The following is a 27493-nucleotide window of genomic DNA, read 5'->3' on the forward strand; positions in this document are numbered from 1 at the left end:
TGTAGTTTGTGCTGTGGCCACAGTTGCATCACCTGCCGCTTTTACATTTCCACAGAAAGGCAGATTACTCCCTGACAGAACTCAAAAGTAAAGTCAGCACTTTTGAAGACTGACAAAATGGCCTTCCTCTGTGAGGTTAGAGGACCACTAGTCATATCATAAATCATTATCTGTGAGATTACATCATAAGACATATACTAAAAATCTTTTGTATCAAATGTAAATAATGCTGTTTTATTGTTAAATAATATTTGCTGGTAGAACGTCTTGTTAAGCTTGGTTATACACTGATGAAGTAATCAACTAACATAGCTGAATAAGAGTGTTGGTTAAGGTAAAACAAATTACTCAAACAGTCGACAATATAACTTTTAGGTAGACATTTCCCTTTTCTATGTACATTGCTGTTTTAATGTACAGCACATCTCCTGACTCTTTACCCTTGACTCAAGCCTGTTTCCAGTTTGGCCCTTTGTGTGCAGTCCAGTGTGCATGCCGAATATGGAGTAAAAAGAACCAAATGCTGCCTCTAGTGGCTTGTAACAGAGCAGGGTCCTTGATAGGTATTGCTGCTTTTTTTTAGAAAGAAATGCCAAATACCAGAACAATCCCATGTGACCTTCTGCCGTAAAACCATTTTACCAGTGAGAAGATAGCTATGCTTCTGTACCTAACAACCAAAGACAACAATAATCCTTTGAATTTTACATTTCAAATCTCCAAGAAGATCTACTACATGTGGCTTCAATACACCCTTGTAGAATCGAGCATCGCTATGGAAGTTTGTGCAGTGATTTTGATGGTTCTTCAGGAATATCATGACAAGTAATAGTTATGTTTCTTTATTCTACACAGTCATCTGGGGTAGGACGTAGACAAGTAAGGAGATGAGGTTGGAGATAATCAAGTTTGATTACGGATGCCACTTTGAAGTTCTTCTGCATTTTCATCATACTTATTATCGTTGGCTTTCACCAGCACAATGAGTGCAATTAGATGCACATTCAAAGCAATTACAATTAAGACACAGCAAAATCCACTGTGCTTGTTATTCCATATCCAGGTGTAACTGTTGAAAGCCGCCATCTATTCTAGAGCATCAACTGGATGTCAGCGACACTCAAAGCCATGTCTTCCAGCTGGGTGAAGGAGATTCTTGAAATGGCGGTGAAACACTGAAAATACCAGCCAGTTCTGAGTACCGTAAGCCAGGCACACAGCTGCAGCAGGTCCATCAGTCTCAGTCTATTTTGAATGCTGATGAACGTTCACAGAGAGAAACTACCACTTGGAAGCTTAAATCATAGTTGCAGGTGAAGGCTTTAGAAACTGGAAGAATTGAAAAATAGATAATAGTTTTTATTTACTGATGAGTTTGTACAAAAATAGTGCTTACTGTTGGAACTGCCTGCACCAGGTTTCTGTTGGTTAGCTTACAAAAATGTCATTTTCGCCATTTTTGGCAGTTTTATTGTTATTAAGATTGTAATTCTGAAATCATTGTCTTTGTAAGATTTTTGTGTAATAGTTGAGGGGGGTAGCTACCCACCTCAGCTAACAACCAAATTCCTGGTTAGAGTAAACCCTGAAAGTCACTAAACTAAGCTGAGACCATCCGCCATTAGCTATGGCACAGACCAGGAAGGCTAAACTTAGAGGCAATGTGTGAATTATTTATAGCAGTACTAAAACAGTGATAAAGTTGAAATGCAAAACAATAAAAATCCCACATCAAATTAGCCAAATAGAGTAAAAGTTAAACCAAATAACACCAAAATGACAAAAATCCAATCAGTGAAGCGGAGATAGAAATTTTTAAAGTTAAAGTAAAAACAGCACCATGAAGTACAAATTGAAAATGATAGTTGATGGTAGGCAGAAGATTTTACCTTCTGACTTTAGTCTTTTTTCTATCCCAATCCAGCAAAGGAGTACAGTTCTAATGCCCCTCCAGGACTTCAGGGGAGGCACTTAGAAACTAACAAGGTGTCAATAAGAGGCCACAGCAGGATCCAGACCAGGTCCAATTGCCAGTGGTCAGCTGCAGAAAAATGCCTTTTGTAGCTTGTTGTCTCCCTGCACATTTGGACTCCTGTGTACAAGAGAGAGCGAACATCTACAGTCCTGCAGGGCTCTTGTCTGTTTGGAGACAGTAGGTTGAATCCTCATCTGATCTTCCATAGATCTAGGCGTGTTCTGTTTGCTTGGAGGTGCCACATTTATTTATTGCACAGTCAGTGGCTGGGAATGACCCCCGGGGGTTCCCTAACCAATGGTGTAAAGGTTCCCAGGGCTTACCCTACCCACTTTGGGCAAATTAAAGAAGACTAAAGTCTCAGTCACACTAAACGTGGGCTCTCTGGTCTGGTGTGTGGGGGCCTGTACTATGGTAATCCTGGTGTCCTCCCACATTTAACACTAAAATTCAGTTTTAGCCAGTCTCTGTACTCACAACAGGCTCAGAGACAAAAGCCCGGTAAAATCAAAGCTGAGCCTTCAGCAACGAGACAGTGGATACACTGTATTATGAAATTCTCTTTCCTCCTTTAAAGTGCACCATAAATGTGGTACGTAAACCCAGCAGATCTGGCAAACAGGGTGTGACACTGTAATTTCAAAGATAGCCCCTCCTACTGGGCCCTGACTGATCGGAGGACCAAAGAAGGACCCTGCTCAAGCATCAGCTCACATTTGACTATGACAGAGGAGGACTCTTTGAAGTGTGCCTGTGTGTCATATGAAAAACCCCAGCAGACTGATGAAGCAGGATGTGACATTTAAGCAGGACTTGACTCTTGAATTTCAAAGAGCATTCTCCCACCCTCCCCAGCACATTCTATCAGGTTCAGATGGGCCATCTCTGCCCATTCAGGTCAGCCTGTTGTTTGCTTCTGGATCACCCCTCACCAACGGGGGAGCCATTAGGTGACAGTTGGAAGGCATCAAACGTTCTTCAAAGCTTTCGGAAGGGCAAAGGGAACCTTCTAAAAGTTATCTTTCTGTAATATGTAAAACGAATCCTCCTGCACCATTAAATTGTATTTTTAACAAATATTCAAATAGTTGTTCAATCATTCCCAGTCCTATTCCTGAGATACAGGATTAGTATTTAATATTGCATCCCAATTTTTTTTCATGTGGAATAACCAACCCTGATAGTGAAACAAGCCCTGAGGGAATTTTCACTTTACAGTTTCTACTTTTATATACCATACACCCTGCATTTATGGCCAATAAGGGCTACTTAGAGCTGTATTATGAATATTTCAAAAGAAGGTGTTCAGGGCTGTCAAAAATAAAGTATTTTGACAAGTCAACTTTGTAGTTAAAACCTGCACATCCAGGCTGCTGGTGGCAGACTTGCGCTTGTGTTTACATTGTCGCTATAGTGAATGGCTCAATGGGTGCTGCAGTCCACTCGTTTTAACTTACAGCCCCTTGGTACACCTTGGTACCATATACTAGGGACTACAGGTAAGTTAAATATGCCAGTCAGGAGTATATCAGTTCTACTAAGTTCAACAGATCAGCACAAGCATTTTATTACTGGTTAAAAGAGGTAAAATGCATTGAGTTCACTAGCCAGAAAATATCCGATTCAGCATAAAGGTAAAAAATGTGGGATGACCCTGCAGAAACTGCAAATTTACAACAGTCTGTATTACAGTTGGCCATTTGGGGATTAAGGCACATGTGGTTAGTTAATTTTAAATGAATTGCTTTGCAAAGTTAGTACAACTTACAAATTCTTGTTGGAAATCAAAACGCAAGTTGAGCTCTTGGAGGTTGTACAGATCTTTGAGATTCATCAGTGTATGTTCATATTTGAATAAATCATATATTTGGTAGGTCTCTGCTTAAATTCTTACAAATGTTTTGCGCCAGAGAAAATCTGTAAGTGTGCATCATTTTCCTGAATATTTGGTTGCTCGGAAAGATCAGAGTTCCAATTGCCTTTTGTCAAGGTACTTGGGACATGAAAAAAATGTACATGGAACTTGTAAGTGAACAAGGGCTTTTCTTTAAGCGAGACAGAGCTCTGTACAAGTGTCAATACACATTGAAGTGTACTTGAACAAAATAATTGTGAAGTCCAGGATGGATAATTAGAATACTGTGTGACTAATGTTGATTGAAAGAAAGTGGTGTATTTGTTGTGAAGGATGTAGGTCCTTTAAGATTAATAAGAGAGTGACCGTCTGTCTACTGGGAACCACGTACCCTGATGTAGCACTTGACTCTGTGTGTAGAGAGGCTAAATAGTCCAAGGCCTACTCAGGGAGGTGGTCACACCAGTAAACAGCCATGCAGCCAACAACACCTAGTAAATGATTGTTCAACCTGTGCCTTTTCTTATACAAAGTAAAAGTACATTATTACGCACAAACTGTGACACAGATGGAAATACCTTTGGTGACACCCTCTCAACAGTTTGCAGCCCTTTTTATCCCTGAACCCTATAACCATCATACTTCCTTCATAGATTAGGCACAATACAAGAAGGTGTAGTTTTCAAAAGGGAGGTCTGCTGGTTTTGTCAGAGTATCACCACATGAACAAAAGCAGAAATATGTCATGTTAGGCACATTCAACACCATTAAAGTGATATGGATGTGTCAATCTTAAAATAACATTCATTAGAGTGTGTAATGACACACTGTTAACCTTGTGTTTGTCCATAAAACCTTACAAAGCATTTTAGTGACATTCATTAAGGCATGTAATAAGGCATGCAATAAAACAATATTAACTGTGTCAGTAAAGTATGTTTTGTACATCAGTCTTCTTTGTACTTTTAATGTGCAGCAAGTATAACATTACAGCCCACCAACATGGGCCCCCCACACTCCAGAAAATCTGGACAAAATCCCAGCCTCTAGGCATGCTTGAGATCATGCTGAACAACATACCCAGTTCATGTATATTAGGATTAGGGAGAACTGTTGTGCCATCACCCTAAAGAATGGAGAGGGGACACTTTAATTTAGGGGGGACTTTTGTCTCAAGTGGTCCATTAATACTTCAAAAATAGTGCCACGGTGCCCCTTGCTGTCTGCACTCTGGCGCTTGGGAGCGGAATTCTTGTTGTGTGGAGCGGTGCTCAGTTGGGCTTTGGCTCCTGGTGGGCAGTGGGAGTCCCTGTGGATGATTTTAACAAGTGTGCAGCAGCACTCATTTGGTGCTGGTAGCAATGTGTTGGTCTGTGGGTACTGCAGGTTCCTGGGGATGAACACACAACTGTGGAGTGGGATTGGTGCAGGCAAATTGCTTGCACAGACCCTGTGGCCCTTGACCCACTTAGAAGGCATTTGAAAAAACAGGAGAGGAACACAATTTACATTTGCTCAGCTCATTCCCTCGGGAGACCATACTTCTCCTGTTGTTTTCTCAGGCCCCTTGGCTTCTACTTTCACAGGGTAAAGTATGTTTTGCTTTGCTTCAGGTGGCTAGCTCTAGCTATTAGGAGCATGTATTTTAGGACTTCTAGTCTCTAGAGCCTCATAACTCTTGGAAAGCTTGATGTGTACAATGCCCTCTCCTTGTACAAGACATGTCAACTTTCTTGGTACATCTCTGTAGCCCGGAGTCTCCCTCAGCAGTACCCACTAAAGCAGGGTGCCCTCCCTGTCTTCACGTCCCATGGCCTCCTGGGTCACCACTTGTAAAGCACCTGGGGTAGCAGACATCAGGGTCTCGCTCTTTCTAGAGAATAATTTCCTGCAGGATCTGTCCACTGAAGATCCAAGGAAACCCTCCAGGGTCCCCTTCAAGCAGTGGGGGTGAAATTTAACATAAGCTAGGCATATTTGCCAAATCCTAGAGTGACACATTATCACTCCACTCCTGCCTCAGCCATTTTGAGAATTTCCAACATGGCTCCATTAAGTGGTCTGTTCAATAAACTTCTCAGAGAGTCGAAGCCTTTCCTTAACTGACACATATGCTTGGTCCCTCCCCTCCAAAACGCCAAAGGCTATCCTTTTCTGTGGCTAGCATCAGAGGTCTATCATCCTTTATTTATGTTAGATCGAGCCTTCCGGGGCTAAGCACAGTGTGAAATGTATTTAGCACATGAAGATCCCATTGCCATGCTGTCTTCTCCTAGGATCAAATCTCTTCACTGACTAATGGTCCTATTTTGTGGGGTGGCCTTTGATCCTCCAGCAGACCCGCAAATTAAGTTGGTTGAGCTGGGGAGAAAAGACCTGGAAGCTAATTAGTTGCAGAGTAAGAGAAAAATGCAAATTCTCGAAGTGCTCCATGGAGTGCAGATATGTGAACATTAATATCAAATCTCCTTCAGGATTGTGATTTACAGTACTATTGGGTTGTCAACAGTGCCTTTGACCTTACTGTGGCAAACTGTAGTTTAATGTAGATTTCACCTGCACACAGGTGGAAATACTCACACTATTAATGCTCACTTGTATTATAAGACCTGTCCAGGTCAGCATTAATCTCTAAATGGTTGTTTCTGTGGTAGGCTACCAGTGTGCACACACTGGGCTGAGCTAGACGGTAGTCTTACAGGCTCAGCTGGCATACATTTACACATGTCTATACATTCGTGTCCACATTCAACTGGCCCAGAGCCTCCTAAATTTGCTGTACAGCAGCTTACCTTATTTTAAAAAGCTTAAAAAGCACACACATACATCATAGAAGAGCTTACTGTGAGTGAGACTCAAGTACTCCATAATCAGGGATTCTCAAAAGCAAAAAAAACATTTCCCACACTGATGCATAGGCAAACTGACAAGAGAGCACAACCTGTACATTGCATGCTCTTAAGCCAGTTACATAAAACATTAAAGACATATTTGGGGCTAAAGATCATGAGCAACACAGAAACGTGCTTGGTTCTTGAATATTCTGAATCTGTGCTGATCTAAGAAAGTTGTTGGTTTCATATTTGCATTAGGGATGTGCTTTATTGAGATGCTATAGTTTTACATCCCAGATGTTACCCTCCACCCGTTAGTAGGATCTGTAGGAACCACTGAATCACACATCTGCATCCCCTAGTCCCTTCTCCCCACACCCATGATTTCTGTTCCTTGAAACACTGTCATTCTCTGCCTCATTTAGGAGTCTCTGGTGCCCCTCCAGTCCCCAGACTGTCAAATACCAGTGATTTACAGTGATCACCCAACGTCCACTGATTTTGGTGGGTTGTGGTTTGTAGCCTCCAGAGGGTAACAGGCTCTTAAGCCTGTGATTAGTTAGCTGAAGTTGTCAGGTCAGAGGTGGGGGCAGGAAGTTACAAGTAGACTTCCACTGTTTTACTTGAAGAGACTGCTTCCTTGATCTTTATTGTGACCTGAACAGTAGTACTTCTGAGGGCTCCATAGAAAGTGTGTCCTTCCCAGGTACCACTCCGCCTAATATTATTGTTGCACAAGTAACAACTGAAATGTTTTTATATATATATATGTTCGATGGCATGTGTAGCTGCAGATACACATGCTGTGCACATCCCGCCATCTGGTGTTGGGCTCGGAGTGTTACAAGTTTGTTTTTCTTCGAAGAAGTCTTTTCGAGTCACGAGACCGAGGGACTCCTCCCATTTCGGCTCCATTGCGCATGGGCGTCGACTCCATCTTAGATTGTTTTTTTTCCGCCATCGGGTTCGGACGTGTTCCTTTTCGCTCCGTCTTTCGGGTCGGAAAGTTAGTTAGAATCTCGGAAAAATCGTCGGTATTGTTTGCGTTCGGTATCGGGTTAGTTACAACAGATCGACACAGACTTTTGAAGAGCTCCGGTGGCCCTTTGGGGTTTTTTTCGATCCCCCGTCGGGGCCTGGTCGGCCCGGCCACGTGTCTCTTCAAGGCTGATGGAACGGACCCCATTCTGCTTCTGCCCAAAATGCCATAACAAGTATCCATATACAGATCAGCATCTGGTCTGTAACTTGTGTTTGTCGCCGGAACACAAGGAAGATACTTGTGAAGCCTGTCGAGCGTTTCGGTCCAGGAAGACACTAAGAGACCGAAGAGCAAGGAGACTGCAAATGGCGTCGGCGCCGACAGGACAAGACCGTTTCGAGGAGGAGGAAGAAACATTCTCCATCCATGAATCGGACTCAGATGAGATCGATCCCGAAGAAACGCCGAAAACCGTGAGTAAGACGTCGAAACACAAAACTCACGAAAAAACCACTAAAGCCCAGGGGACGCCACCGCCAACAGGCCATGGCTTAACCCGAAAAATAGGTGACCGATCATCGGCACCGAAAAAGGGCACGCTGGGGGCGAAGTCATCCGACTCCGGTCGAGATACCGCCACACAGCAATCTCGGGCTCGAGATAGTGGCTCCGAGCAGGTTCGGCACCGAGATAGCGGCACCGAAATGGGTCGGCACCGAGAGACCACGACGCCGAAAGTAAAGAAGGTTTCGTCGGAACCGAAAAAAGCAGCCGATAAGGTTTCGATACCGAAACATCCGGCCTTGGAACCGAAAACGAGTTCCTACACTGAGGAACAAGGACTGTCCACACAAATGAAGACACATAGATTTGGACAGGAATTGGAAACAATAGAGCCAGACTATACACAAAGAAGGCTCCATATCCAAAAAGAAACAGGGAAGATCAGTACTCTCCCTCTGATTAAAATGAAACGCAAACTTGCCTTTCAGGAAAAAGACAAGCAGCCACAGGCAAAGGTGGCTAAACAAGTAACCCCGCCACCATCTCCACAATGCTCTCCGCAACCATCACCGGTAGCCACTCCACCAATGATGCAATCCCCAACTCATACAGGAATGAGTAAAGATGACCCTGACGCATGGGACCTTTATGACGCACCAGTGTCAGATAATAGTCCTGAATGTTATCCAGCTAGACCGTCACCACCAGAGGATAGTACAGCCTACGCACAGGTGGTGTCGAGAGCAGCGGCATTTCATAATGTCAGCCTGCATGCTGAGCCCATTGAAGACGACTTTCTTTTTAACACACTGTCGTCCACACACAGCCAGTATCAAAGTCTTCCTATGCTACCCGGAATGCTAAAACACTCCAAACAAGTGTTGGAAGAGCCTGTAAAAGGAAGGGCCATTACTCCAAGAGTGGAGAAAAAATATAAACCGCCACCAACAGACCCCGTGTACATCACACAACAGCTAAGGCCGGACTCAGTTGTAGTAGGGGCTGCGCGCAAAAGAGCGAACTTACATACTTCAGGAGATGCACCACCTCCAGATAAAGAAAGTAGAAAATTCGACGCAGCAGGCAAAAGGGTGGCGGCACAGGCAGCAAACCAGTGGCGTATTGCCAATTCACAGGCTTTGTTGGCCAGATACGATAGGGCCCATTGGGACGAAATGCAACACTTTATAGAACATTTGCCCAAGGAGTTCCAAAAGAGAGCGCAGCAAGTAGTAGAAGAAGGACAGAGTATCTCCAACAATCAGATACGGTCAGCAATGGATGCTGCAGACACAGCTGCTAGAACTGTCAACACAGCAGTAACAATAAGGAGACATGCATGGCTGCGTACATCAGGATTTAAACCAGAAATACAGCAAGCTGTGCTGAATATGCCATTCAACGGACAGCAGTTGTTTGGGCCGGAGGTGGACACTGCGATCGAAAAACTTAAAAAAGACACTGACACAGCCAAAGCCATGGGCGCACTCTACTCCCCACAGGGCAGAGGCACATTTCGAAAAACACAGTTTAGAGGGGGGTTTCGAGGACAAAGCACAGAACCCACAACCTCACAGACAAGACCCACTTACCAGAGCCAGTATCAGCGGGGAAGTTTTTGGGGACAATATAGAGGGGGACAATTCCAAAAGAATAGAGGAAAGTTCCAAAGTTCCAAAGTCCCAAAACTCCTCAAAACAAACATTGACTTCCAAGTCACACATCCCAACACATAACATCTGTGGGGGGGAGACTAACCAAATTTCACAAACATTGGGAGGAAATAACAACAGACACTTGGGTCCTAGCAATTATCCAGCATGGTTATTGCATAGAATTTCTCAAATTCCCTCCAAACGTCCCACCGAAAACACACAATATGTCAAAACAACATATAGATCTTCTAGGACTAGAGGTTCAGGCATTGCTACTAAAAGAAGCAATAGAATTAGTACCAAAACACCAGAAAGGAACAGGAGTTTACTCTCTGTACTTTCTCATACTCAAAAAAGACAAAACTCTGAGACCTATATTAGATATCCGAACATTAAATACCTACATCAAATCAGATCACTTTCACATGGTGACATTACAAGACGTAATTCCACTACTCAAACAACAAGATTACATGACAACACTAGACCTAAAGGATGCATATTTCCATATACCAATACATCCTTCACACAGAAAGTACTTAAGGTTTGTATTCCAGGGGATACATTACCAATTCAAGGTGTTGCCATTCGGAATAACAACTGCGCCAAGATTTTTACAAAGTGCCTGGCAGTCGTAGCTGCACATATCAGAAGGCAGCAAATACATGTGTTCCCGTACCTAGACGATTGGTTAATCAAAACCAACACGCTAGAAAAATGTTCACAACACACAAAGTATGTCATAGAAACCCTCCACAAACTAGGTTTCTCAATCAACTACACAAAGTCACACCTTATACCGTGTCAAACACAGCAATACTTAGGGGCGACAATCAACACAGCAAAAGGGATTGCCACTCCAAGTCCACAAAGGGTTCAGGCATTTCACAATGTAATACAGGCCATGTATCCAAAACAAAAAATACAAGCCAAAATGGTGATGAAACTCCTAGGCATGATGCCCTCATGCATAGCCATTGTCCCAAACGCAAGGTTGCACATGCGGCCCTTACAACAGTGCCTAGCATCACAGTGGTCACAGGCACAGGGTCATCTTCTAGATCTGGTGTTGGTAGACCGCCAAACATACACCTCGCTTCAATGGTGGAACAGTATAAATTTAAACAAAGGGCGGCCTTTCCAAGACCCAGTGCCACAATATGTAATAACGACAGATGCCTCCATGATAGGGTGGGGAGCACACCTCAATCAATACAGCATCCAAGGACAATGGGACACTCACCAAAAACAGTTTCACATAAATCACTTAGAACTATTGGCAGTATTTCTAGCGCTGAAAGCATTTCAACCCACAATAAGCCACAAAGACATTCTTGTCAAGACAGACAACATGACAACGATGTATTACCTGAACAAACAAGGAGGGACACACTCAACACAGTTGTGTCTCCTGGCACAAAGAATATGGCATTGGGCGATTCACAACCACATTCGCCTAATAGCACAATTTATTCCAGGAATTCAGAATCAGTTAGCAGACAATCTCTCTCGGGATCACCAACAGATCCACGAATGGGAGATTCACCCCCAAATACTAAATACTTACTTACAGAATTGGGGAACACCACAAATAGATCTATTTGCAACAAAGGAAAACGCAAAATGCCAAAACTTCGCATCCAGGTACCCACAAGATCAGTCTCAGGGCAATGCGTTATGGATGAGTTGGTCAGGGATATTTGCTTACGCTTTTCCCCCCTCTCCCACTCCTTCCATATCTAGTAAACAAGTTGAGTCAAAACAAACTCAAACTCATACTAATAGCACCAACATGGGCAAGACAACCTTGGTACACAACACTACTAGACCTTTCAGTAGTGCCCCATGTCAAACTACCAAACATACCAGATCTGTTAACGCAACACAAACAACAGATCAGACACCCAAATCCAGCATCGCTGAATCTAGCAATCTGGCTCCTGAAGTCCTAGAGTTCAGACACTTAGACCTTACACATGAATATATGGAGGTCATAAAACAAGCTAGGAAACCTACCACTAGACATTGCTATGCAAATAAGTGGAAAAGATTTGTTTATTACTGCCATAATAATCAAATTCAACCCTTACACGCATCTGCCAAAGACATCGTAGGATACTTACTACATTTGCAAAAGTCAAAGCTAGCTTTTTCTTCCATTAAGATACATCTTACAGCAATTTCAGCTTACCTGCAAATTACGCACTCAACTTCTCTATTTAGGATACCAGTCATAAAAGCATTTATGGAAGGTCTAAAGAGAATTATACCACCAAGAACACCACCAGTTCCTTCATGGAACCTCAACATTGTCTTAACACGACTCATGGGTCCACCTTTTGAGCCCATGCACTCTTGTGAAATGCAATACTTAACATGGAAAGTTGCATTTTTAATTGCCATCACATCTTTAAGAAGAGTAAGTGAGATTCAAGCATTTACCATACAAGAACCATTTATTCAAATACACAAGCATAAAGTAGTTCTACGGACAAATCCTAAATTTTTACCAAAAGTCATATCACCGTTCCACTTAAATCAAACAGTAGAATTACCAGTGTTCTTCCCACAGCCAGACTCTGTAGCTGAAAGAGCACTACTTACATTAGACATCAAAAGAGCATTAATGTACTACATTGACAGAACAAAACTAATTTGAAAAAACAAAACAATTATTTATTGCTTTCCAAAAACCTCATACAGGAAATCCAGTTTCTAAACAAGGCATTGCTAGATGGATAGTTAAGTGCATTCAAACCTGTTATCTTAAAGCAAAAAGAGATCTGCCTATTACACCAAAGGCACACTCAACTAGAAAGAAAGGTGCTACCATGGCCTTTCTAGGAAATATTCCAATGACCGAAATATGTAAGGCAGCTACATGGTCTACGCCTCATACATTTACCAAACACTACTGTGTAGATGTGCTAACAGCACAACAAGCCACAGTAGGCCAAGCAGTACTACGAACATTGTTTCAAACAACTTCAACTCCTACAGGCTGAACCACCGCTTTTGGGGAGATAACTGCTTACTAGTCTATGCACAGCATGTGTATCTGCAGCTACACATGCCATCGAACGGAAAATGTCACTGCCATTGCTGAAGAGTGCTAAAGTGCATGTGCCTCTCCCTTAAAACATGGTAACATTGGTATATCCACAATTGGCAAATTTAATTTACCTATAAGTGCCTTGCAGAGTGGTTTACCATATACTCAGGGTCTGTAAATTAAATGCTACTAGTGGACTTGGAACACTAATTGTGCCACCCACTTAAGTAGCCCTGAAAACATATCTCAGACCTGCTCTGCAGGGCCTATGTGCACAGTCTGTCACACTGACATGGCACTTAAAACCTCTTGCCAAGTCCAGAACCCCCTTTTTCCTGCATATGTCACCACTAAGGTAGGCCCTAGGTAGCCCATATGGCAGGGTACCACATAAAGGTACCACATAAGCAAAAGGCAGAACATATACTTTTAAGTCTCATGCTCTGGTAATGTAAAACTCCCCAAAGTCGTTTTTCATTACTGTGAGGTCTGCCTTTCTCATAAGGCCTGCATTATGAAATCTTTATAATACCATTAAGCTGTAATTTCGGATCTGAGAGGGGTAGCTGCATCATGTTTAGTACCATTGGAATGGTAATAATAAATCCTCTTTACTGGTAAAGTTGGGTTTATTATTACTATTTTAGAAATGCCAATTAGAAAGTAGGCATTTCTCTGCACTCACTGCCCTGTGTGCCCACAACCTGTCTCCAGTACGTGTCTGGCTAGGGCTAGGTAACAACTACAGTTGTGCATTCCCTTCAGACACCCACAACACAGGCTACTCAACTACATCTACATGTATCTGCATACTGATGGGTCTTCCTGGGGAGGAGGTTGGGAAGGGCTCACACCTACACCTCAAAGGATAGTGTCAAGAGTCCACACAAAAGGGCTGATTACCTCCCACTGGTAGTCTGGAGCTGAGACTCACCTGAAAGGGGGACCTGTGCACTTCATAAGAACTGTTTGTAGTCACCCCCACATAAAAGGCAGTTTCCAGTATAAGTACTGGGTCCTTGACCCCCTAAAATCAGTACATTTCTGGACTTAAGAAACGCTGCTGGAGTAAAGACTGCTGCATGCCACAAATTCTGCTTACCAGGAACTACTGCCCTGCTTTGCTGTGCCATCCTGCTGATCTCTGCCCAGTAACCCAAGACTCATTCTTCAAATCTAGAGTGACTCTGAGCGGCCCTGCTTTCTTTTACAGCTCACCTTTGATCTCAACCCGAAAGTCTTTTTTGAAAAACCTCACCTCTCACATCTGTGACTTGCCAGAGCAGCCCTGCCTTCCTTTGCTGCTCACCTTCATCTTCAACCCGAGCTACTTTTGCCTAGCTTCACCTGTCACATCTGTGATCTGCCTAGAGCGGCCCGGCTTTCCTTTGCCACTCACCTTCATCTTCAACCCGACCAGCTTTTGCCCAGCTTTGCCACTCACATCTGTGACCTACCTGGAACGACCGGCTTTCCTTTGTCCCCCACCTTCAACTTCAACCCTAGAGGCTTTTGCCCGGCATAGCCACACCCCACTCCCTGATAGGAGCACAAGCAAGGGCATTGCTCACTCTTGCAGAGGAGTCCCTGGCCACACCTTTGATCTATTACTTTTTGCACATTAATCTTGCTGTGTTGAGTCTACCAAGCCAGTACTTCGCTATTTGCGCATTGGTTCTGTATTATGCGAATCTTAAAAGTAACCAGATAAAAAAGCTTTATTTTTCTGCATCCATGTGAAGTATTTTTCTGTGGTGTATCTTAGGTGATTATTGTGTGTGCGTGTTGCACAAGTACTTTACCCATTGCCTTCTAAATTAGGCATTTCTGCTCTGCGCCAAGCTACCAGAGGCTGAGCACAGGCTAATTTATGATGTGTCATTGACTTTCCCTATCTAGGATTGCGGTCCCTACCTGGACAGGGTGCCTACCTCTGCCAACTAGAGACCCAATGTCTAACAGCTGTATTTCCCAAATATAGGTTTGTGATGGAACTAAGAAATATGTCAATTGGAGCATAGTTACTCAGAGTTCATTCACTTAATGTTAACATTAGTTTGATGAACATAGGACTTAGCATTTTTTAGGTTTTACCTACAGAAAGGACTAACTGTCTTTTCCCCTCAAGCCTCTTATACTGAATATACTTAGAATGGGCTTATAGTCCACCACTTGCTCATGATTAAGGCTCCCTATTTTCTGTTTTTACTTATTTTTACAGAAAATACAGACAGAAAGCAATGTGTTTCCTGTCTGCATTTATCTTTAGAAGTGAAAAACTACTGATAATTGTGCTTCTTGTAAGTGGCTCTCCATGCTGACTTTCAGAGCAGATAGCATGGGGAATTGAAAAACAGATTTCCTTTAATGCAGATTATTATATATATATAGTGAAATTTACCTGTGGGTGTAGTGTGTTTTTTATATTTGGCTGCTTGTTCTGCTAAAATGTGACAGGCATCAAAGTATGAATGCATGTTAATCAGTAGGATAAATGTGGAAATATACCATTTGGTTACTCATTTTATTCCAGAAGCACAAAAAAGTCTAAATATGTTCTCCCCCTTTTCTTATCCCACCCTGTTTATTTAAAATGGCATTCTCCCTCAAACCCTGCTTGCCTCTGGTGATCCATCTGCCACCCCCCACTAATGCAGTGCCAGTCAACCATCTTTGAATGGTTTTCAAACTATCCCACGAAAACCACATGTGCATACCCAGAACAACTATATAGGAATGCTTTTTGTTATGCATTGTGCAAACTCATTCTAGACGTGTTCATGCATAGCCGCCATTTTGAAATGTTTTTTATGTTTAATTGTATATATTGTAGCATATATATAACCCATTGGGGGGTGCTGCAGCACATTTTTAGATGAGTAGCATGCTACACTGTGGGGGTAGTGCGGTTGGCTGAGCAGTGTATTGGTTGTGATACTCTGTGAGAAGCATTTGGAATGGCCTTACTTAATGCCGGCTCCAGCCAGCACAGTGTGTAGATTGACCCTGCTGGGCAATGTAGCTCATGTCTGCCCTGAAAGTGCAGAACTTTTGATTTCCTTGTACATTCTAGTGTGTGGCCTTGGACTCTGTTGTACCATTTTATGGAAAATCAAACTACGCCCTAGTGCTTACTTCCACGCTGACCGCAATGTCTTGGTTTACCTTCTCAATTCCTCTGTACTCAGTCTCATCCTGCTGACCTTTGCCATTGCAAATGGTAAAGGTCAGCAGGACCCACAACATGCTTTTATCATGATAAGATGTTGAAGTACATCTAGCTCCATCAACTAGACAAATTAAGTTAACCCCTACTACTTCTAGGCTGGTTGACGTGTCTCTGTCTGGTGTTCCTAAATCCTGGGTACTTGGATACATCCTGTTGATATATACCATTGCAGAGACAGTGACTGCATGGCCCTCTCCCTTAGCCTTGTTAGGCCCTGAAGACCCCATCTCTCAGGCCCACTATAAAAAATAAAGAGGAGGGGACTGTGTGGGCCTCCCCCCCCAGCCTTGGAAGGCCCTCAAGATCCAACCCGCCAGGGTCAATAGTAACAATAAAGACGCATGGTTCCCCTCCCATGTTATCGGCCCCAGGGGCCTCATCCCCTGGGGCCTGCACTATGAAAGGTGGGTACCCTGGTGCTTACCCAGGACAGCAATCATTCACTTGTTGGAGAGTGTGACAGGAGCCCCAGGGCCCCCGTGGCCCCAACTGCTTCCCCGCATGCAGCCAGAGCCAACATTGCTGCTGCCTGAATGGAGCAGCTACTAATGCATCAGTGCGGGCATGGAAAAAGGTCAAAAGTCTGCTCCCAGCCAGCAGGAGCATTTTTAAAGCTTCCGCCGGCTGAGAGCAGACTTTGTGTTTGCTCCGCTTGGCAAGAGATTCGAAAATGCTCCTGCCAATTGGAAGCAAACACTGGTTTCCCTGCCCATGCCGGTCCCCCTTCCCTTATTTCATGATTTCTGCCCCATGCCTCATAATAAATGAATGTGGCCTGGCCTTTCACAGCAGTGAGTGGGGGGCCTGGGGAGGCCCTCCTCCCTACGGGGCCTAGGGAGTCTAGGTATCCTTACCCTGCCCCCTTATTACTTCTTATTTTTTACTTCAGGACAAGGGGAGTAACTCCTGAGTCCTGTAATAACTCCCAGTAACATTTTTCTGATGTTGCTGGCAACCAATCTGAGCACTCGCCCCCACTGGAGTCTGACTCCTGTGGGAGAGAGATGGCCCAAGGAAAATAAAGCATCCTGGGCCAATCAAAACACTATTGTTAATAGGCGCACCCGTTTGAGTCTGTAGAGTCTTGCGGACCCAAAAGTCCAGCTGTACAATAATTTTGTAACCTTAATTTTCCAAAAACTACTGAAAGGATTTACACTGAACCACAAATAGCAAGACAACAGCAAGACCAAGGTCTACCTTCTTGCCAAATTTGTTGTAATACCATTCAGCAGTTTTTACTGTAGCCCTTACTAAAGAAGTCTGTGTAAAATGCATGGGGTTATAGTGTTTTTGCCCCCCCTCCCGTTTTCTTGACTCCAGCTTGACAAATCACCCTGGAAATTTCTGTGCGCAAACTATTCATCAAAATGGGGCCAAAGTTATTAGCGACACAAACACATTTCCGATGGAACTACTATAACTACCCAGTGCCGACCACCACTGTTTAAACAAAATATATATGGGTGTGTGTATGTCATTGAAAAAAAGATGAATGTACATTGTAGTTAAAAGCTGCACTTCACCTAAAATTTGAAAACTACCCACGGTTCCCTGTTTTCCTTTTTCTATAACTTGTGGCATTCTCTGCATGAAAGTGTAATGCTTTGACTTAGACAGAGTGCTCCTGTGTGTCTGAACGAAGCTATGCCACTCTAACGAGCTCTAGCGTGATGTAGTGACTCCTGCTCTAACAGCATGTGAGGAGAGATATTCGTCACAAGTGAAAACTTTCAGCTTGGCAAATCCTTGTTTAAAATGGTGACTTGAGTCTTTTCCATGTCGTGAGTGCTCCCTGCTCTCTTTTCTCAGCAGCAATGGGTATCAACCATGTAAGAAATAAACTGCGTATTTTCTAGGAATAGCTCGGGATTACCCTCATAGTGTTTCCACCAGTTACTAAAGGCAGTTCAGAGTGCCAAAATGTAGTTTACTGCATTTGCAAAAACATGTTCATTCTTGAAGACCTCTTCTGATGTTTGTTTGTTTCTTCAGTTTTATTTTATCAAATTGAGGGGAGAAGTCTTTACTTAGGCCTACTCGTTGTAAAAAGGTGCCATTTTAGAATGTGATTTCCCCTGTTCTGTTGTAAGATCCAAGCAGCTGGGTGGAAAGAAGGGCGCACTGAAACCATCGTTTGCTTCTCCCTTCTCACTGTAACTAGAGTGCATTGCTGCGATATTTGATGAAAGACAGACCTGCTGTTTCCATCTCTTGCACTAGGCTGGCATTTGATGATCTATAACAGGCCTGCTCAAATGACATATAACCATCCAGGGCCCTAAAATTGAGTTTCTGAAGGAGCACAGCGGTTGTCATAGCAGCTAAAGTCTGCAGTTTTAGGGGGTAAGATTAGATTGGGAATGAAGCTTGCGTTGGAATTGTTTACTTCAGTCAGTTTTGTGTGAAGAAGAAACGATGGAATTGGCGTTTAAATGTGAATCCTAGGTGCCGGGGGCTAGAACTGGGCCTGCTGATCCCTGAGGTCGCAACTGTGACTGTCAGACTCCACGGTTTGATATCCCGCCTAGGCTGGCGGAGGGAGACAGAGCGCGGAACCGCATAAATAATGCTCTAGGCACTAGCAGGGGAATTAATAGGAACTACCTGACTGGGCTGTAGGCATGACAGACATGGCGCTCCGCTGAGAAATCATCATGAGCCACTGGGCCCAGATTGTCCTGCCTGGGCTCATAATTCATGCCAATGGGCCCTTCTATAATAGTCCTGCACTTAGGGGAGATCCTGCGGTTTTATTCTGAGCGCTCATGGAGCATGAAAAGCAGGCTAAGCGCTGTGATTTCCCACGGGGAACTTTGCGAACAGGGGCTGGGGGAGTACTGAACAATTTGTGATCATCCACTGTTCACGGGTATGCAGCCGGTTTCACATTTGCTTAATTCGTTATTGTTTTATCTTCAAAACTGGGATGAGAAGTCTTTAAACTCAAGATAAATAGCACCGAGATGCCAGGGTCCGCTCTCACGCAGGGCACGCTGTGAAATAATATACACCGTCAGATGTTGGGTGGAATATTAACTAACTGTCAAAGATGGCTGCCAAAGACTGTTCAGGTGCCTGTTCCACAGTGAAGGATATGTTCGTAATGTTAGAATGCGCAAAGGGACGTTCAGTGTTACTTAAACTATTTGAAGCATCTGCTTTCAAGTGGAAGAATCAAGCTGGCTTAGACAGAGATAACTAGCATTTGCAATGCAACGGGTCTCGCATTACGTCGAGTTAGAGCTATTATTGCGTTGTAAACTCCTAAGCAGACTTTTCGTGCCACATTAAATGAAAAGAAAAAAAAAAAGGGTGCGATCGCACTGAGAAATAAAGAGAAAAAGTAGTCCAGAAACCATACGGAAAACATGGAGCCTTGTATGTTTCCACTAGTTTACCGGTACTCTTGAGGAGGGCTAAACACCTGAAAAGGCATGACGAATGCATGCCTTTAAAAAATTAAAACTAGCGTATTTTAAAAGGCAAGCCCACGAGCCAATGAAAGTGACTGACGTAACATGGGTGTGGTAAAATCCCCCTAAAGAGAGAGATTAGAAAAGGGACGGAGCGCTTGCGCTTGCCCCTAAAATGTAGTAAATTGCATACATACCCTCGCCACCCCACACTCTACTGCCTCATGCCACTCTTCAGTTTATTTTACATAGGAACATTAACTACGACTAAAGCCTTGTGCCATCAAATATTGTAGCCAGTTGCATGGCCGCTGGGGAAGATATCTCATCTCGGGAGGTGTCATTTGTAATTGTGTGTTTGTAATTGCCTTACGAGTAGTCTGTGTCAACCCACACTATTTAGGGGCGTACGCAAAGTGCTCCGTCCCCTGTTGTAATCCCTCTTTGTGCTTCAAACCACACCCATGTCACGTTAGTCACTTTCATTGGCTTGTGGGCTTGCCTTTTAAAATCTGCTTGCTTTCATTAGTGAAGGGTATGCTTACGTCATGCCTTTTCCGGTGTTTAGCCCTCCTTGAGCGCATCGACCAACTACTGAAAACATACGAGGCTCGATGTTTTCCGTCTGATTTCTGTGTTACGTTTATTTCTTTATTTCGCAGCGTGATCTCGTGGGGCTGTAGTCGAGCGCTTTAGATGACATCGATCCTGTTACATAGGTAATTGCACTTTTGCCAATAGGTTTCAATACAAGTGAACTTTTATTTCCCTTTGTGTGTCTGCTTTGCGCTAATGGCGCCCTTCAGCCCACTTATGTGAAACTTTTACTATTCAGTTTATGTGGCAAGAAAGGTCTGGTTGGTTATGTGAAACTGTTTTACTTTTCATTTTCAATTTATGTGGCAAGAAAAGTCCGGTTAGGAGTTTACAATGCTAATAGCTCTAACTCTAACTCGAGCAAACGCAAGACCCGTTGCATTGCAAATGCTTGTTGAATATCCTGTGAGTTTTAAGTAGACTAAATATAACCTGGCCCCTGCGAAGAGATGTTGGCTAACCACACCTGATAGTAGTCCGTTGTTGAAGTTAGTGTTGTAAAGACACCTACAATTACAGAAACTCTGAATTCTGGATCAGGTTGCAGCCCTTTGTTCAACTACGGAGGAGATATACTTTATTGGCGTGAACTTCCGACTTTGAAATATGTGCATCCAGGTACGACTGCCGTCCGCACCTTAACATTATGGTATTCTGGCCAAATTATTTAATATCCCTGTGCTTGAAACGGAGAATAAATTTGTAACATAGTCTAGTTCTTTTGTAAAGCACTCTGATTCCCTTGGGCTAGGTTCATGCTGTACAAAAGGCAGCTAATGAGAAAAAGTGATAAATAAAATGCCTTGCACTGACTGCCTTCCAAATCATGGCATACACCAAGATCTGAACTTGCAGCTGATATACTCCCTTCCTTTCTTCATAAATGTATGCAAGAAAAGTGTTTTTCAGCCTGACAAAGATCATGTCAGAAGCATCATTTGACACAGTTCTTTGGTGAGCCGGTTCATACAAGCTTGAACATCATCATCCGGACTGGAATGTGTACCTACCAGGTGATTCACACGGCTTCTATCTACTCAGATTTATACTTAAGTCCATTCAGTGTGTGTATTTATTGAATCCAGGATTGGACTCGCTAGATAAGAATACTATTGCACAACATGTTAGCATTTTTCAGTTCTGCTTACAACTCAATCAAGCATTAGCTGAGGGTTTGTTTGCATCTGTTTTCTGTCTTGTTTTTTGGCAAAGCTAATAAAGATCTTGCATTAAAAAATAGTAATTCTGCTTTATCTGTGCAGGATCCATTTTGTCACAGAGAGGAAGGCATCGTAAAGCCCCCAACTACTGGGCTGGGGGAGAGATACTCCTTCTGAGGCAGAAGGAAGCCATGCCCACAGGTCTTCTACATTTGTATTCCTCCGATGTCTGAGACAATTCTTTAGTTTAGTAGAACAGACTAATAAAGAGATTCATAGTGAATGATGGAGGGGGCAGTGGAGTGAGGGTGTACATCATTATTTGATGGGGTCTTAAACACATTGCAATGGAGGGCCTAGTGTGAGGAAGAGGAGATATGCAGGAAATAGTAGAGAATTACTGAATACAATGAGAGGAGAACATAAATGAAAAAAATTAAAGGATAAGACAAAGGAGGAGGGGTAGAAAGAGAAGCACACGGAGCAGCCATTAATGTGGGTTCATGAAACAAACATCAGAGTTGCAGGAGACCAAATGCACAGCTGTTGGCATCACTGTTGCACAGTGGGATAGTTTTGAGTTTGTAAAAGGAGTATAGTAATTGTTAGTGGCTGTGGCAAAGTCAAGAATAGTTCTTTGGATCTCCGGAGACTGATGTGCTTGCTGGTCCTCCACATGATACACCACTGAGTGTGGGTACTGCAGTTCCAGTTCAGTATACAGAGTTTGCTCCACTGGCAGCCAACATCTGTCACAGTAATGAGTACACTCCCCTCTGTATATTACTCTGTGGCAAAGGTAATACATGCAGATGTGCTTTTGGCTTTAAAACAACAACTTGATCTACAACGCTACTCTGTATCCCAGTATAGGGTACATAGCTTTCCAGGCTTTGAGGACGTTCATCCGTGCTCTGCAAATTGTCAGATATACAAGGCTATGCACATCCCTGACCAGTAACCCAGTGGCCCTCAGATGCACTTGAAGACAGAGGATACCATAAGGACAGATGTGATGATGTGTGGCCCATGGTGGAGAATGCAGGCTCTGGATGAAGCTCTGCCGGTAGTCCAGTCAGCAGTAGAAGCTTCTGTGCTTGACCACAGATCTGCTCACCAACCACTCAGCCGTGACTGAGAAGCCAAACACATGATGTTTCAGTCACCATAAGCATGAACAACAAGAAAGACAGAACACATTTAATTTGAATTTTAGGCTAAATGTTCCTATCTGTAACAAAAAAACAAATCTTCCAGAATAAACCTTGTAGCAGAATGGGGAGATTCAAAGACCTACCCCATGTGTGCACGTCAGTAATCACTGGAAACTCCCATGGTTTACATTCATGTATGATTTGTCAATTTTTATGAAATTGAAAGCAACCCCGAACAGGCTTCTAATTGCTCAAACGTTTTTTGGGTTTATACTTTTTGCTACATCCAGGGATGTAACACAGATCCCAGCAGCCCCACACCTCTGGGTTACCCCATTCAGCCTAATGCTTATGAACATTACTGAGATGTAAGAGTCTCACCACATGCTGCTGGGTGGACTGATCACTTTGATTACGGCACTGGCTCGTGCCGGAGTGGGGAGCGCATCATATTTTAGCAGATCAAACATATTTGGATGGAATATTGTAGATCTCTGGCCGTGTGCCACGGTGATTCCTCGCCCAGAATCTGGAAAAGATTTACAAGCATTATTCTTGCAATATATAAGGATTGAATACTATTTTGTAGCAACTAGTACTTTGAACATTCGTTGTCTAAGAGTGGTGAAGAAATCAGTGAAGGGTGTGTGCCCGCCATCAAGTTAGTTATGAACAGACACTGCATCCACTAAACAATCTTGCTTTTAAGGCGAGCTGCCCTGTGGTAATGATGGTAGGAAAATTCAATAATGTAAATACTGTCAATAAAATCATAAGCGTTAACAAACAATCCAGATCCACATGTCCTGAAATCTTCGTTTTTTTTATTATTAAATCCGCCCATCTGTTGTTGGTTCAGCATGTGAATATTGTTGGGCTGAGTCGCTAAGTGATTAGAAATCTCATTAGCATACTGAGGTCTACTTCTGCTAGCAGGTACAACAGCTGTATTGGATTTGAATTGGGGAGCACCTGCAGCTCTCTTTCCAGAAAGTCCGTAATCTGAGCCATTACATTGTGTGCAGTGCATTTTATTAACTAATTTTCTAATGCGGCTGGGCCAGAGGAATCCTTGGTTAATCTGTTTGCTGTCTGGAACATGACTGCCAATCAGAGTACTTGCTAAGAATCAAAAAGAACAGATGATTGGCAGAATGCAGAACAATGCAAACATTTACCCACAGCCACAAAGATCTGTGTTTAATCCAATGTTTTTTTGCCCACCACACCACCTCAGTTTGGCCCCAGCCATATGCAAATCAGTCTTGACCCTGTTCCCCATGGGAATAGTGCAGCCCGAACTGCCAAGCCAGGTCCTCCCTGGACCGGAAATGTGCATCCTGGGACTGGTTTCAGGGTATCACCCTTAATCAGCCAGGCTAGCTTGAATCCAGTGGTGCGGTGAGCACAGGACCACTTCCCACTTAAAGTGACAAAAGCAAAAAGAACAGATGATGGATGGAATGCTGAACGATGCAAACATTCACCCCCAGTCACAAAGATCTGGGTTCAATCCATTGTTTTTTTGCCCACCACACCACCCCAGTTTGAGCCAGTCATATGCAAATCAGTCTTTAACAGTCCAGCCCGACCTGCCAAGCCTGGTCCTCCCTGGACTGGAAACAAGCATCCTAGGATCGGTTTCAGGGTATCACCCTTCATCAGCCAGGCTAGCTTGAATCCAGGGGTGCATTGAGCACGGGACCCATGTCTGGGCATACCCTTCCCACTCAGAGTGACAAAAATAAAAGAACAGATAATGGAAGGAATGCTGAACAATGCAGACATTCACCCCCGGTCCCAGAGATCGGGGTTTAATCCATTGTTTTTTTCCCACTACACCACCCCAGTGTAGACCCGGTCATATGCAAATCAGTCTTGGCACTGTCCCAGGATGTTTGTTTTCGACCCAGGGAGGACCTGGTCTGGTAGTTCGGGCTGGACTGTTCATGCATTACTGTCACTTGAAATTAATTCGAATAAAGGACATTTTCCAGGGAGGCTTTTTGATTGAAGCTTATGCAGTCTGTATTCCTACTGTTGGGAGAATCCTGCGTCTTTTGCTAGATTTCAGTCTCTTTGTACTGCACCAGTGTGGGCTGCATATGGCTGAAAACCCTGGGCTGGTTGTACTTTTTCTGAGCTATCAGACACCTAAAGCACCGCACAGGTTTTTTGTTACTTCAAAAAGAGTTTAAAACCACTTACTCTCATTTATGCCATCCCACTCATCAAGTAGGCAGAGGAAAGGCCCTTTCAGATTCTACTGATGCATGTGGACTGGGAGGAGGAGGCGGGAACATCCAGTCCATCTCCCTCCGTCTGCCAGCTGAGTACAAAGGATTGCAGTCACAACATTACTTATGTTTGATGTAGAATTTGTTCAGTGCCCACTTCCAGCCCACGTTTCCTTCTTCTGTTCAGGTGAACGGTAAGATCAGTTAAAGACACATTGGAGGAAACTAAGAACTGTGAAGGTCGCCGACTCTTTTCCTCTCCTTATGTTAATCCCAATCAAGTCTGTCTTTAAGAAAATGATTAAAAAGAGAGCAGCTGTTCCCATTTTTAAGTGTGTGGAATTAATTGTTCAGTTTGCTTATGTAGTTCGATTCTATCCAATGTCGGCCTTAGCTGTGCTCTTTTTCATCTCCTACTCTACTTTTTCCTTGTTTGTCCTTCTTATGCCCTTGTCTGTCCACATCTTCCTCATATTTCCCTTAGTGAGTGTTAAAAAGATGCCACTTATGTGCAGACTTTTCCAGAAACCTATACTTATATACTTGCTCACAGACCTCCGTAACTTTACCCTGTTTTATCATTTACATGCTTGATTTTCCTCTGTCACAAAATAAAATCAAAAAAGTTTGGAACTTTTTTTTATTTATTCATTATTTTTTTCAAAGGTCCATAAAGCAGACACCATATTGAAAATGAAATTCAAAATTAAGAAACACAATCAAACGCCTTTCTTTTAGGTGTACAAATATGTCTTGCGTGTGACTGTTCCTTTGTATTATTTGGAGTTGTTGGGCTCATTTGTGGCCAGCCTACCCTCCACTTCGGTGTAATAAAATAATTCAAAATGAATACGTTAACAGAGAACTCTCACCATACCTGAAAGCAGGCATTAGTTGTATGAAACTTTTGAAATAGGTATCAATTGTTTCGCTAATATCCCCTAATGTAGCAAGGCATATCCCACACTCACACAAGTTTTTTGGCAAAATGGAAAAGTGCGCAATAAGGCGAGCCTTTCAATAGCATTATTCAAACTGTAAAACGATACCTGAATATGCAAATCCATATTTTATCTGTGAATACAAAAGGGAAATCTACGTAGTCATTTCAGTTTTAAAAGTCAGTTACTGGTGTATCTCCTGCCTTAAAATGTTTTTAATAAATCTAAGTGAACTTTTGATGCTGGGCACAAAATGTCTCCATACGATGTATGGATACACCGCCCTCATAATTCGCTCTGTCTCTTTTTTGCTACTGAATTTGAGTTACAAATTTTTAACATAAACTGAAACATTTATTTTGCCAGATCCGATGCATGGTCCACGAAAACTGGAGGTGGTGGAAATTAAATCAAGGCAGCTTACCATCCGCTGGGAGCCCTTCGGTTACAATGTCACCCGTTGCCATCGATTCAACCTTACCATCCACTACCGCTACCAGGTTGGCGGTCAGGAGCAAGTGAGAGAAGAAGTGAGCTGGGACACGGAGAGCTCACATCCCCAGCACACCATCACAAACCTGTCACCGTACACCAATGTGAGCGTAAAGCTGATTCTCATGAACCCCGAAGGGCGAAAGGAAAGCCAAGAACTAATTGTGCAGACTGATGAAGATGGTGAGTTTTGTTCATGTTCATATACGTGAAATAATTCAGAATCATTTCATTTACTATATAAAGTTAAATGCTTGTGTGCATTTTAGACATGTTGAAATATATTTTCCGGGATCTGATAGCCCACATCCAGTGGTCACAAGAATATTAATCTTCCATTGGGGTCTCAAAGATGGGTTGCTGTATTCACTTTGTGCAAACACATTCATTTATTTAGCACTGTATTCATCTTTTACTTGTTATCTAGTACACATATTATAATTTTTACAATATATGTGTGTTTTGGAAGTGTATTTTCGTTCAAGTATGAAAACTCCTTTAATCAATGCTCGAAAAGAATCCCCCCTTAGTTTAAGAGGAACCACTGTTGTGTTTATGACTTAAATTACCTAGGTCCTTCCTACTCTTGGGTTTGTTTTGTCTCTATAGATAGTATGTATCTTAAATTCCTATATCTTATATACAGGGAGTGCAGAATTATTAGGCAAATGAGTATTTTGACCACATCATCCTCTTTATGCATGTTGTCTTACTCCAAGCTGTATAGGCTCGAAAGCCTACTACCAATTAAGCATATTAGGTGATGTGCATCTCTGTAATGAGAAGGGGTGTGGTCTAATGACATCAACACCCTATATCAGGTGTGCATAATTATTAGGCAACTTCCTTTCCTTTGGCAAAATGGGTCAAAAGAAGGACTTGACAGGCTGAGAAAAGTCAAAAATAGTGATATATCTTGCAGAGGGATGCAGCACTCTTAAAATTGCAAAGCTTCTGAAGCGTGATCATCGAACAATCAAGCTTTTCATTCAAAATAGTCAACAGGGTCGCAAGAAGTGTGTGGAAAAACCAAGGTGCAAAATAACTGCCCATGAACTGAGAAAAGTCAAGCGTGCAGCTGCCACGATGCCACTTGCCACCAGTTTGGCCATATTTCAGAGCTGCAACATCACTGGAGTGCCCAAAAGCACAAGGTGTGCAATACTCAGAGACATGGCCAAGGTAAGAAAGGCTGAAAGACGACCACCACTGAACAAGACACACAAGCTGAAACATCAAGACTGGGCCAAGAAATATCTCAAGACTGATTTTTCTAAGGTTTTATGGACTGATGAAATGAGAGTGAGTCTTGATGGGCCAGATGGATGGGCCCGTGGCTGGATTGGTAAAGGGCAGAGAGCTCCAGTCCGACTCAGACGCCAGCAAGGTGGAGGTGGAGTACTGGTTTGG

At 43.1% G+C, this 27493-nt stretch overlaps 1 protein-coding gene across 14 annotated transcripts in view; it reads left to right on the forward strand.

Moving 5' to 3' along the window:
* PTPRM (protein tyrosine phosphatase receptor type M) overlaps positions 1-27493 on the forward strand; it is a 1480454-nt gene that overhangs the window by 683578 nt on the left and 769383 nt on the right. For all 14 annotated transcript variants that reach the window (XM_069218824.1, XM_069218808.1, XM_069218810.1 and 11 more), the window contains exon 8: positions 25958-26266. In XM_069218824.1, coding sequence (XP_069074925.1) covers positions 25958-26266 — 309 coding nt within the window. The remainder of the gene's footprint in view (positions 1-25957; positions 26267-27493) is intronic.

The sequence above is a fragment of the Pleurodeles waltl genome, chromosome 2_1 (genome assembly GCF_031143425.1).
Source record: "Pleurodeles waltl isolate 20211129_DDA chromosome 2_1, aPleWal1.hap1.20221129, whole genome shotgun sequence".
NCBI lineage: Eukaryota > Metazoa > Chordata > Amphibia > Caudata > Salamandridae > Pleurodeles > Pleurodeles waltl.